The sequence below is a fragment of the Puma concolor genome, chromosome E3 (assembly GCF_028749965.1).
Source record: "Puma concolor isolate L17-30 chromosome E3, mPumCon1.1.hap2, whole genome shotgun sequence".
NCBI classification, from domain to species: domain Eukaryota; kingdom Metazoa; phylum Chordata; class Mammalia; order Carnivora; family Felidae; genus Puma; species Puma concolor.
In genome coordinates, this window is record NC_141682.1 from 38,620,234 (window position 1) to 38,632,856 (window position 12,623).

The 12,623-nt window shown below is 41.9% G+C and overlaps 1 protein-coding gene across 3 annotated transcripts in view; it reads right to left on the reverse strand.

The window, feature by feature from the left end:
* UBN1 (ubinuclein 1) overlaps positions 1-12,623 on the reverse strand; it is a 39,437-nt gene that overhangs the window by 23,672 nt on the left and 3,142 nt on the right. For all 3 annotated transcript variants that reach the window (XR_015245283.1, XM_086691413.1, XM_086691414.1), the window contains exons 2-7: positions 10,456-10,743; positions 6,674-6,760; positions 6,029-6,124; positions 5,540-5,674; positions 4,723-4,826; positions 3,571-4,009 (exon numbers count right to left, since the gene is read on the reverse strand). Coding sequence is in view for 2 of the 3 variants with exons in the window: in XM_086691413.1 (XP_086547539.1) it covers positions 3,571-4,009; positions 4,723-4,826; positions 5,540-5,674; positions 6,029-6,124; positions 6,674-6,760; positions 10,456-10,704 (1,110 nt within the window). In the remaining variant the exon portion in view is untranslated. The remainder of the gene's footprint in view (positions 1-3,570; positions 4,010-4,722; positions 4,827-5,539; positions 5,675-6,028; positions 6,125-6,673; positions 6,761-10,455; positions 10,744-12,623) is intronic.

Here is a 12,623-nt window from a genome sequence, read left to right on the forward strand (position 1 = left end):
TTTTGCTGGCATGATTTTCTTTTTAAAAAAGACAAAACCGGTTAGGTTTTTTCCTACCCTTTTCTCCTTGGATCCAGGTTGCCTTGATTTGTGAGGCAGGGGTTCTAAGTCTATAACAGAGTAAGCTGTGAGCAGGTAGAGTAGAAGGGTGACGGACATGAGGTCTCTGTTTTTCTTTTCTCAGTATTGTTCCCAGTTTATGCTTTACTCAATAGAGCTGCTCATCTGTCTGGACCAGGCTGAGTAGCTGCCAGACTACATCAAGACAGTAACCTGAGGGGGCAACACACGTGAACTTTCCAACAACCAAGACAAAAGGCACAATCAAGGCCTATTCAGTGAAGACAAGGTAAAGCCATCAGATCAAATCACTGGATTCTTTGGGGCCATAAGAGCATATAGTACAAAGAAACAGGAAATGAAAAACAGGCTAAATAGTGAACACAGTGAACATTGCTTGGGCATCCACCAGGGCGGCCTTCTTGGGGTACCTCTTTAATATAGTTAAGTTTTCAAATATATTTTTTCAAAGTTTCGAGCATCACATCTAGTTAGAAAGTAAATCTACCCTCTCTCAAAAATAAATAAACTTTAAAAAAGGGGGGCGGGGAGCATGGGTGGCTCAGTCAATTAAGCATCCGACTCTTGATTTCAGCTCAGGTCGTGATCTCACAGTTAGTGAGTCTGAGGCCCCACAGCGCGGAGCCCACTAGGGATTCTGTCTCTCTCCACCCTCCTCCACTCAGGTGTGCACTGCGCACATGCGTGCTCTCTCTCAAAAATAAACTTAAAAATCTAATTTTTCCTTCTCAGAGTAAAGATTATTCCCTAAGGGATGGATACATATCAGATTAGGATCTGCTTATAGGACTGTGGTAGGTGACAAACAGGATCCCAGACCCCTTCTCTCCCAGGATATGCATTCTGCCACAAGGAGATGGCCTCTAACTTCCCAACCCTCCAACCTAGTTTGTTGACTTGCGTAACCATTAGACGGGAGAAGTGATGTGAACACAGAATTTCTATGGCTAGATCTCACGGGCCTTGCAGCTTCCACTTTCATTCTCTTGAAATGTCACCCTGAAACTGCCATGCTCTGAAGAAACCCAGGATGAAAGACTATAAGGAGGGACAGGCCGGATGTCCTGGCCACCTCGGCCACCCCAGCCGTCCCAGCACCCAGCCAACTTGTCAGCTGAATGGAGCCACAAGAGTGAGCCAGGTAGGACCAGAAGAGGAACCACCCAGGCACCCAGAGTCAGGAGAAATGAAATGCTCTTTGAAGCCCTAAATTTTGGGGCAGTTTTTTTAGGTAACAGTAGAAACTGATACATGTTTCATCTAAGGCCAAAATTTTAAAACTAAATAATTTTATAAAAATAAAGAGGAGGAAAAAAGATAACAAGGGGAGTGAAAAATAAAGCGAGAACACGTAACACTACTAATGTTACAGTTATGTACATCAAGTTCAATGTAAATTTAAAAATGCAATGTCCAGTTCAAGATTGAGGACAGGGCTCCTTATTAAGGATCCAAATATCCATGGATGGCTTTTGAAATTATATGCAACTTTTGTGTACATAGGCATTTTCTCCCTGGGAGGAATAGCTTTCCCAGCAGAGTCTCAGTGAGGTCTGGGTTTAGAGCACTCAGCACACATGTAGGAGGCTCCAAGTGCCCGAGTACAGGACCCTGGTGAGAATGGACCACCTGGGGGTCCTCTGGAATGGCACTAAGTAACTTTCTAAAAATAAGCCTTCTTTTTCATGCAACCATCAAAAGTAATGAGGGCTTTATAATAATATTTATTAAGTGAAGAAAGCAGGAAACAATTATTCACAACTATAATTACAACTGCATAAAAACATATACACAGAGGCTAGAAAGGAATATGCAAATTGAGAATAATTTTCAGATTGGCAGAATGATGGGTAATCCCCATTTTCTATCCCATTTCCCAAAGGTTCTTAACGCTCTTATAGTAGAAGAGCTAGGTGATGACTTAAGTATCAATCTCACATATGAATGCTCATTTTCAGTATGTCAATTTGTCCTGGTCACCACCTCCCCACCAAAACCCAACCAAGCCTACCGTATCTATAGGGTCCAGAACCCTGTCTCCACTGTCCCAAGAGAGAACTTGGCAGTCACTGAGGAAGGACAGCTTGCTCAGGGTCCATCCAATGGACTCCAGAAAGTGAGGCTTTCTTGAATCACAACCCAATGCTGCTTCATATTAAGCCATTTTGTTTCCATGGAGTTTGTCCATCTTTTTCCAAGAAAGCAATATAATCAGTCTAAGTTATCAGACTAGAACACTACCTATGGTGGGTGGCGGGGCATATCCAAGAATGTTTTTGACTTTTCTCTAAAAACACGACTGGTTACTGCCGCTTATACCTCACTCAACTTACTTAACAAGACTTTCAGAAGCTACAAAAGAATTAGATTACAAACCGGAGGACTGAGAATGACCAAGAGTAATTTTTTTAAACATAAATTCTGAGAGCAAACACAGAACAGTATGCTCAAACATGCCAAGTTCAGATTCGACTACTTCCACCTACACGTCCTATTCAGATATTCTCTGAAACGCTGACATGACACAATTCATTTAAATCATCACATTCAGAGAGAACACCACACACAGGTGAATGAGGAAGAACTAGGGATCTGAGTAAGACATTTGATTTACTTCATCTGTTGTGCTAAAAAACTTTTTCAAAACAAGAAATCATTGTACCAGTGGTTAACATTTTACCCTGCCATAAAACACAAGGGATATTACACAGAAGAGTAATTCTGAAATGCTATGAGAACCACTAGTTTAATACTTAAGCTAGAGTCTGATGCCACCAGTTGCATTATAAGTCAGGATGCCCAAAGTAAAATGTTCCTTAACTACAAGTCATCATAACTAATGATCTATGTTTGGTTCATAGTCAGTAATACACAACTGAACTGACAATTCTTAACACTCTAGAAATCAATTCCCAATTGCCAAGGGCTGCTATAGCCCAAAGACCGTTGCTGTTCTTAACGGTTCATAGACAGTATGAAGGTTCAGCTCCTTCTCGTTCATTAGGTAGTCCTGTGATCGCTACCTAACAATAATGATGGGCAAGTCCAGGGAGCAACGAAACCCAGTGGCAATTAAGCACATACCCTAGGTTTAACATACACTTGCAAACTTTTGTGACTTTTCAAAACCTAATTACTAAAATGACAGATCTGTGCCTCAGCTGCCTGCTGCCAACATTAGCATCTACTGCACCAAAGGAAAGACATTTGTGAGGAAGGAACGGACAGGCAGGAAATGGAAAGAAATTCCCCTAGGAGAAAGATTTTTTTTTTCGTGAGTGAAAGAACCATGAAAGCCCTAAAAATGATGCCTGATGGTCAGAGCTTACACAGTTTCCTCACTCGGGAGAAGAGAGCTTGGAAAAGCTTACACCGAAACTGCCAACTCACTAAGGGTTGCTCTGGGCAGCGAGCTTCACGTGGTGCAGAACCAGTGTCAATCTGCCCAAACTGCTTCCAGGAAAGCCCGGCCACTCTGTGTCACCATACCTGAGCCAGCTCCTTAACGCGCTTCTCCAGGGGCGCGGGCAGGCCTTCGGGGAGGGAAGAGGGCTGCCTGAATTCCTGGTCCAGTCCCACCCCAAGGGAATCGCTCTCATCATCCATATCACGGAAAGGGCTTCCTTCTGGAGACTCACTGAGCAGCTGCTCCAAGTCCAAATCAGTCAGCGAGTCCATGGCAGTGGCCGCCTGGAGCAAGTCGTTGTCAGAAGTGGAGCCGAAGAGCGAGAGCAAGGGGTCAGAGGTGCCCTCCAATTCCCGCAGGCCCTGAGCTTCCGCCGACGAGACCGCTACGGGCTTATGGTCTTCGTCCCTCTTTCTCTGAGCTTCTTTCTCCTTCTGAAATTTCTTTAACATCTCTTTAACGCTCAAAGCCCCAGAATATTTCTTTTTCTTCTTCTCCTTACTGGCATTGAGGGCTGTGAAGCTGCAAGCAAGGAAGAAGTTGGTTACGAAAGCTGCAGCACACCTCAACAGGGAAATTCACGAGAGACTGCCCCTGCTCCCAGCGCAACTGTCTCCAGGAACCTCAGTCACAGGGCCACCCTGTTAGTCCTCCTCCCTCCTCTTGGCATATGGAGCTCCTTCTTGCTGGGACCAAAGCTTGAGATTTAATACAGGTTAGCAGAACAATGTCACAGAATGCTAAATATCCGATGTGTTTTTAAAAACCACTGCCAGGCTGAAATAAAAGGTTGCAAAAAAGTGGTGGGGGGCAAGAAAAATATTTAAAGGGAAAAAGCAGGAGCAGCAGAGAACAGCAGCAACTTGAAGGGCAGCTGGGGTGAGACCGAGTGAGGTGAAGAAAGCAGGACCAAAGAAGACAAGGGAAGTGGCAGAGACAGAAGGAGAACTGGGGCAGAGGAGGGGTGCCCAAGAGAACAAGAAACATCAGCAGTCACACAGTGACAGAAATAGCTGCCAACACCGACAAAGGGACAGAGCGAACTCCGATGTCTGACACACAGAGATGTGAGAGCACTGACTGCCCACGGTGGCACTGTGGGAGGCATGACGGGGAACGGAAGGCCAAGCCCTGCTGCCTCTTCTGAAGCTGTGAGGAGGAGGGCACGTCAGCTCCCAGGTGTCCTGCCCTAACAGTTCAGATTTCGTCCTAGCAAAGAAGCTGCTGCCTCTCACCCGGCTTTGGAAAACTTGGACTTTTTCGATTTCTTCTCCTTGTCATAAGTGTCATCTTTTTTCTTCTTCTTTATCTTCTCACCACCTTCCTTCAACTTCCGCTTCTGAGAATTAAAGACAAGGCACAGTTACACGGCTCCCTAACTCAGGGAGCAAGTGCACTACACAGCACTGGCCTTGCTCCGCCCGGGGTTCATCCTGAGAGCTGCCTCACCTCCTTCAAGAGCAACAGCTTTCAGACCAGTCCCTGGACCACAGACCTGCAGCAGGTCAACACAGCATTCCCACTGACAGTGTCTCCTGGAAGCACCCAGGGCTGAGGCAAGAGGCCATTCTGTAGCCTGAAACTTTTCTACTTCAAGTAAGCTGTATGCAGGCCCTACATCTTGTTGTAAACACACAAGCAGTGGTAGGTAGATTTCAAAATAAACTTATCTTAAGGCTCACTTGTTTTGTCGGGGTGACAGCCCTGGGAACTGAAGTCCTCTACATGTCCACAGAAGAGACACAGCAAGGCTGGTACAAATTCCCCTCACTCCACACTCTTCACTGCCCTAGTCCCTGTCCTAAAACCACCTTGAGAAATGAATCGCTGCCGAGCCCGCTGGGACACAGGCACAGACAGCTCCAGGTTCACAGCACCTTGCCCAACTACAGGTATGAGAAGTGACCTGTCGGCCTTGGCACGGCTCAAGCCTTTCCACCAATCTCCTGAGCCAACCTAAACCAGCACATGTTCTGGTAAGTCACCTACTGATCTTATAAAGTCATGTAGAAAAAAGCAATTCCGAAATCGAAAATCATGTATTGTTCTAACCTTTGGAGATTTTTTCTTCTTTTCTTTAATGAAGTCGTCTTCAGATTCTGATGCCTGTCTAAATTGCAGGGTTCCCGAGTTAATGTAAAATCCTCCATACTTTGTAGTCAAAGAAGCAGGAACAAGCTCATCATACTGAAGGGGGAGAAAACAAATGGTCAGCTACACGTTCTGGTACTCAAGTCCAAAGGTGCAGAGTGGGTCTTGACAGAGCAGGTACGACTGTGGTGTTCTGTCACGTTTCAGACAGTATGCTAAGACCTGCTTCTGGTCAACCACAAATGTCCAAGCTAAAGGGTATTTGGATCGATCTGGCCATTTTCAGTGAGGGAATCAAGGCCAGATCGAGGATGTCATTTTCCCTCTCTCACCAGGCCAGCTCTTTCTTCTTCACACTGAAGGCATGCCCACACTGACCCCATTCCCACCTCCAGGCGGTCTTCAGTAGGAGCTAAGGTGGTTCCAATGACATTTTCAGTAAGGACTTACCGCCTCAGAATTATCGATGAAGGAGTCCGATTCATCATAACCGTACCCCATGTCAATCAGGTCCTGTATCCGATCTTTTCTACGTTTCTTTCCACCCTAAAATTTAAAATAGGTCATGTGCTTTTTCCATGTGTAACTGTGGTAAGAACATATAACATGAGGCCTACCCTCTTAATGTTTAATTCTAAGGTCACATGCTTTTTTTGATACATAGAATTAATTGCCGCCTTGAACTCCATCAACTAGTGACTCAAGGTTGTAAAGCGTGGAACAGTGACACACACACCTACACTCACCCCACACCCCGTTCCCTGAAGACCTTTTAAAATAGATTTCTATCTGCACAAAATGGCCTAAGACAGAAGAAGGAACTAAGTGGCTTTGTATGCTTTGTATCATAATATTTATTCTAAGCATAAATTCTAGGAGTAAAAGGCCCTTCTTGCTCATTCATCCATTTAGCTTCATACACTACTGCCTGCCACATGCATTTTCTGTACCTTCATGCATTTATCTAATAATCGCATTTTGTTCTCTCCAACCTCTGCACTTGTTTAGGTGATAATCCACTAAAGGAACATAAAAATGTCTGGAAACCTCTCCCACTCAGTGAGGTTGTTTTGTTGCCCAAGAGAGAAATCTTACATATTTTTCTTCAAATTTCCGGGCAAGGGCCTCCACTTTATGCCTTTCCTTTTCTTCATCATTGAAAGGATCTGAGAGATCTTTCTTCTGTAAAGAGATCATTTCACAAAAAAAAAGAGTCACAAAAAAATTCCCACAACCCTATCTGTAATACCTGACTGTAGTACTGACTACTCAATACCTATAAACTGAATAAAAACAACTATTTTTCAGAAAAGGGAAAAACATGCTACTGTCCCATCACTGTTTAATTAGTTGTTAAAGTTTCCATTCATGTGATTCAATGAAACTTAACTGAATGACTACAATGGCCCACCATAGCACTAGGTCCCAGAGGGCTCCAAAAATGGCAAAGGGCCTGTATTCAGGGATATTCAACCTACACAGAACTGTGTTTCAATATAGCTAGTTTCCTCGGTACTCCTAAAAATTATTTTATGCATTTAAAAACATTATTCTAAGAAGGTCCATAGGCTTCATTGGACTTCCAAAGCAATTAATGGCTCAAAAAGGTTAAGAACCCACTGAAAATAGTGCAAGCTCTTGAGAGCTATTCTGCCTTACTGGTTGGAAGAGTGGTATGAACTTGCACTTCCCTCAGTGGTACCAGAAGTCAAACCCAGGTTCATAGCATTCCCGTTCCTTAGAAGCTTATCTTAATGGATCAGTAATCTCATCTTTCCTCCCAATATCAATATACATTCCAAATATTTTCACATGAATTTCCAAAGTTTAATTCTACTCTGTAAACTGTTGCATTTTTCTCATTAAGTACGTTTTCCAGAGTTGGGACCTTAGGTTTCTTTGGCAAGGAACCTTCATTTTAATAAAAGTCTCTCGTATCAAATACATTTAAGCCTTCAGAGTAGACCAAAATCACCAAAGATTGGATGCCTGTCTGAAGACAAAACTCAATTGCCTCAGTCTCCCATTTCTGCCTCCTGAAATCCAACCCACCCATAAAAGATCAAATGATAGAGAGTATACGTGCATAATGAGATAAGAGGGAACATACATATGATGCAGGCATCACAAATGAGTGGTCTTTAAAACATGCACTCATTTGTATCTTCTAAATTTTCTATAATGATCACATATAACTTAAGTGGTTAAAATAATCTTAAGAAATTCTACCAATATAGAGCAGTCCTGGATTCAATGTGTACTCTTTCATGTCTTGCAAACAGTAGTTGTCCAAAAGCACTACTTCCTGAACATATGAAAGTCCAGCTCTGTCCAAACACATCATCTGGGATGTAAGCTCTCCTCTGTCCAAGCCTTCCAGTGCTTTATTTGTACCAGACTTAAACAATTACCACATTGTAACACCTGTTACCTATGTTGGCATAATTCTAAAATACCTACGAGACTGAAAGTTCCCTTGAGGCTGGGATAGTGGCTTCTCCACCTTTATATACTCCTCAGTATCTAACACAATAGTTTTACATTACAAGAAACATATGTCAAATGAATTAATACATGAATCTGTCAGGTTACGTAATAGTTTGAACACCACAGAGTAGACACAATGATTCAGGAGTTCTGTATCTGAAGGCCAGGAGAGTGAATCCCCTGAAAATGAATCCAAAGTTCTCTGTGTATGCTCCATAAATTTTTCTCTAATAGAGAAGGGCACTTGGACCCCCAAGAAAGGTGAAATCACAGTACTGGTATTCTAATTTCAGTTGACCTACTAATTTGGTTTGAGCCCACAAATAAAGATTTTAATCAATCTCTGCTACTGTCTCTTCCTCTCAAGGAAGATCATCCAATTCCTACTTTGGAAAAGGAACCTTGCGTAGATTTGAAATTATTTTTCCTCATCTTGCCCACTAGCCCAAATATGAAAGATTGACCTTTGGCACAAACTTACTGGCTTCATTCAGCTAATGGAAGCTGATCTTAATCAAGGAAACACATTTTTATCTGAGCAAAGAAAGTAGACAATGCTCCTAACCAAAGGCATCCAACCCAAACAACACAACAGTGAATCAGACTGAAGGAGCACTGGCCACTAAGTTCTGCTGCTAGAAATTTTGCCTACATGATCTCATTCTAACCTCAAACACCCTGTGAGCCAGGTACTAGGCTAATCCTTATTTCACTAAGAGCCACTCTAGAGATCAAAATACTCCAAGTGCGGGACCCCACTAACCCTTGCCTCAGAGCCTAGCACAGTGCACCAGGGTAGGTGCTCGTGATCTTCACCTACTTCCTACTCACACTGTAGGAATCCATCTACATAAAATACAAAACGTGCACACCCAAGGGCACCTGCACGGCTGAGTCAGTTAAGCAACTGACTCTTGGTTTCAGCTGTCATGATCTCACAGTTTGTGAGTGTGAGCCCTGCATGAGGCACTGTGCTGACAGTATGGAGCCTCTTGGGATTCTGTCTCCTCCCTCTCTGCCTCTTCCCTGCTCACACTCCCTCTCCCTCAAAAATAAATAAACTTGGGGTGCCTGGATGGCTCAGTCGGTTGGGTGTCTGACTTCAGCTCAGGTCATGGTCTCACCATTTCCGCGTTGAATCCCCGCATCAAACTCCGAGCCTGGAGCCTATTTTGGATTCTCATTCTCTCTCCCTCTCTCTCTCTCTCCCCCCCTCCCCCACTCACGTTCTGTCTCTCTCTCAAAAATAAACATTAAAATAAGTTAAAGTTAATCTTTTTTTTTTAAATGCAAAACTGATCTAAGCTGTCAGAAATCATGGCAGTGGGCCATGTATTTTAGCTAGGATTTTGGAAGGGCAGGAGGATGGTTTCTGGTATCCTGGAAAATGGTACATTTTATAATCCAGGTACTAGTTACTTAGGTGTGTTGAGTTTGTGAAAATGCACCAAGCTGTGAATTTATCGTATATGCATTTTTCTTGTATACATAATTCAGTAAAATCTTTTTAAAAAATTTTACAATGTTAATGAATTATCAAAACTTTAGTAATAGCTAAAGCTGGTGATGGGTACATGGGCCTTATTACATTATTATCCTATTCTGTATTTACTTGAGAAGTTTCATACTAAAAAGTAAAACAAATCTGCCAGGAAAATAAACAGGTCTTTTAAAAAACATTTAAGAGGGGCACCTGGGTGGCTCAGTCGGTTAAGTTTCCAACACTTCTATTTCGGCTCAGGTCATGATCTCACGGTTTGCAAGTTCGAGCCTCACATTAGGTTTTGTGGTGAGTGTGGAGCCTGCCTGGGATCCTCTGTCTCCCTCTTTCTCTGTACCTCTACTTCTCACTCTCTAGCTCTCTCAAAATAAATAAATAAACATTTATGAATAAAAATAAATAAATAAATAAATAAATAAATAACATTTAAGAAACCGCACTGATTCTCACAAGACCTGAAGGCTACAACCCAATTCTGGCAAATAAAACAAAATGACAATAAAAAAAAACTCCCACAAAAATAGGTTTCCATTCATCCAGGTAAATAAACTATCTAGAATATCACTGTTCAGAAGAGATGAGCTATCAGTGTCTTTTCTGGTCCGTCCTTATGCTAACTAGGCATAGTGAGATTTCATTGAAAAATGTCCAGCACAAAATTCCAGTCAATGAACAGTCGGTGAATGAATAGTCATGGTTCTACAAAGAATTCTATCCTTTCTTACCCAGAGGCAAAACGAGCACACCTGTGACTGCTTGGGGCTGAATGCCGTCATCTAGGGCCAGCAAAAGCCTTTCAAGTCTTGCTTCCACCCTCCAGAAGACCCATTTGCACAGGATGTCCCATGCATTCTATCTGCAGATGGAGTCTGAGGCTGCTGGGGTGTACCTTGTCTGTGGGTTGAAGGCCTTTCACCTTCCCTCGTATGTTCTTCACCAGCTCTGGGTAGAAGAACTCTGGGCAGCGCTTGTGATCTGGCTCAAAGAGGGTGAGTGTAATCCGGACAGCTGCTGCAGCCGGCTCAGAGTCCTGATGCTGTTCTGTTCCCCCAACCTCCTCTTTCCGGGATTTCTTCAAAAATGCAGGATTCAGAGAACCTGGGAGAGAGGTGAACTGGACCCTGTGGGGCTCCGACATGGCTACCAACAAGTCTTAGCGGGTGTCACTGCATGGCTTCTGTTAACATTAAAAGAAGGGCCAGGTCAAACCAAGATGATAAAAATGATTTTTCCTTTTCAACTATACAGATTTAAGCTTAAAAGAATTTCATTGTCAAGAAGAATCCATTGTTAAATTGACCTTAATTACCACTTAGTGCTTTTTTCTGCTTCAGTTACTATTCATCTTAAATTTAACATTTTTATATGTATATGTAAATCACCCGAAATCCTATCATTCAGAGATAATCAGTGTTCAGCATACTTCCTTCCACTCTTTTTTTCTGTACCTAGTCAAAGGATCCTTGCTGTTAGAGAATCCATGCTGAGAGAGCCTTAAAGAATCCTTAAAACTGCAAAGACCACCATAGAATATTTTTCATTTAATTTATCCAATACTTATTTTTTTTTTTTCTGGCTGAGAATAATCTCTTTCTTAAGATCTCTATACTTTCATCACCAGCAGTACACTTTCATTAAAAGCCAATCTTCACAATGACAAAGTTTTCAACAGCTCACAGAAGGTACTGCCTCCTCTGGGATAAGCAAAAAACAAGTGTCTCAGGAGAAATCTGGCTCAGCTCATTTCCTAATACACCAGCCTCTTCCACCCAAAACTGGGCCTTGGCAAAGTGAAAAATTATCACATGCCAAAGACTTTCAAAGCTGCTTGGGAACGGTCAAAACAGATTGTAAAGCCCAGAATTGTAAGGGTTTACAGAATATAATCATATACTATATAAATATATGTAAGTATGCATACGTGCATGTATGTACGTAAACACATGTATATGTAGAGATTTCTGAGTGTACTTTGTTGTATAACCTTATGTCTTCCTTTTTCACATTCATACTTTAGTATGAACTTTTTTTTTTCTGTGAACTTTCTACCATGATAATAAGGATATTCATTGCAGACTAGGAAAAATGATAAAAACCACCTCAATATCCAGCATTAAGGGAATGGCTGTCAAAACTGTGATTTTTAAAAACTGATTTGTAAGCGTTTCGGTATCTCATAGATATATAATGCCTGTCATACTTTTTCCTGATGTTATTTACTGTTTTTTTATTTGAGTGAGGTATGATAAAAAAAAAACTTATTTTACATGTTGAATTCTAACTTGCCTTCTTCCCAGCATCTATCACTAACCTTTCTTTCCAATGCTGATTTGGCATGTAGTGTGTAGAAATGTATTTGACATCCTAAGATCTATTATTGAAATCCAACCTGTTAGATTAGTACAGTAAAACCGGACATTGTTTAACCAGTACTACACTGTTGTGAAAAATTTTATGGTGTATTTTAATATCTTCAATCCAAAGTTCATCTTTATTATTATTCTTTTAAAAGTAATACTTAGATACCATATGTTTTCACTCTTATGTGGATCCTGAGAAACTTAACAAAAGACCATGGGGGAGGGGAAGAAAAAAAAAAAAAAAAGAGGTTAGAGAGGAAGGAAGCCAAAACATGAGAGACTGTTAGAAACTGAGAACAAACTGAGGGTTGATGGGGGGTGGGAGGGAGAGGAGGGTGGGTGATGGGTATTGAGGAGGGCACCTGTTGGGATGAGCACTGGGTGTTGTATGGAAACCAATTTGACAATAATTTCATATTAAAAAAATAATAATACTTAGCTATTTCAGCCTGTTTATTATTTCAGATCAATTTTAGAATCATTTTGACAAGTTCCCAAGAAAAGCTCACTATATTTTAACAGTAACGAGTAAGTAGTGACTAATTCAGGAAGATTTACACATATCATACACATCCACGCATAGGAATGTATACTAGTCCATAGGCAGCATTTGTTCTTTCTACTATGACCAAAAATTGTGATCTCTAAGACCAGGGAGTAAAATATCCAAAAATGAAGAGTTAAGGGGCACCTGGGT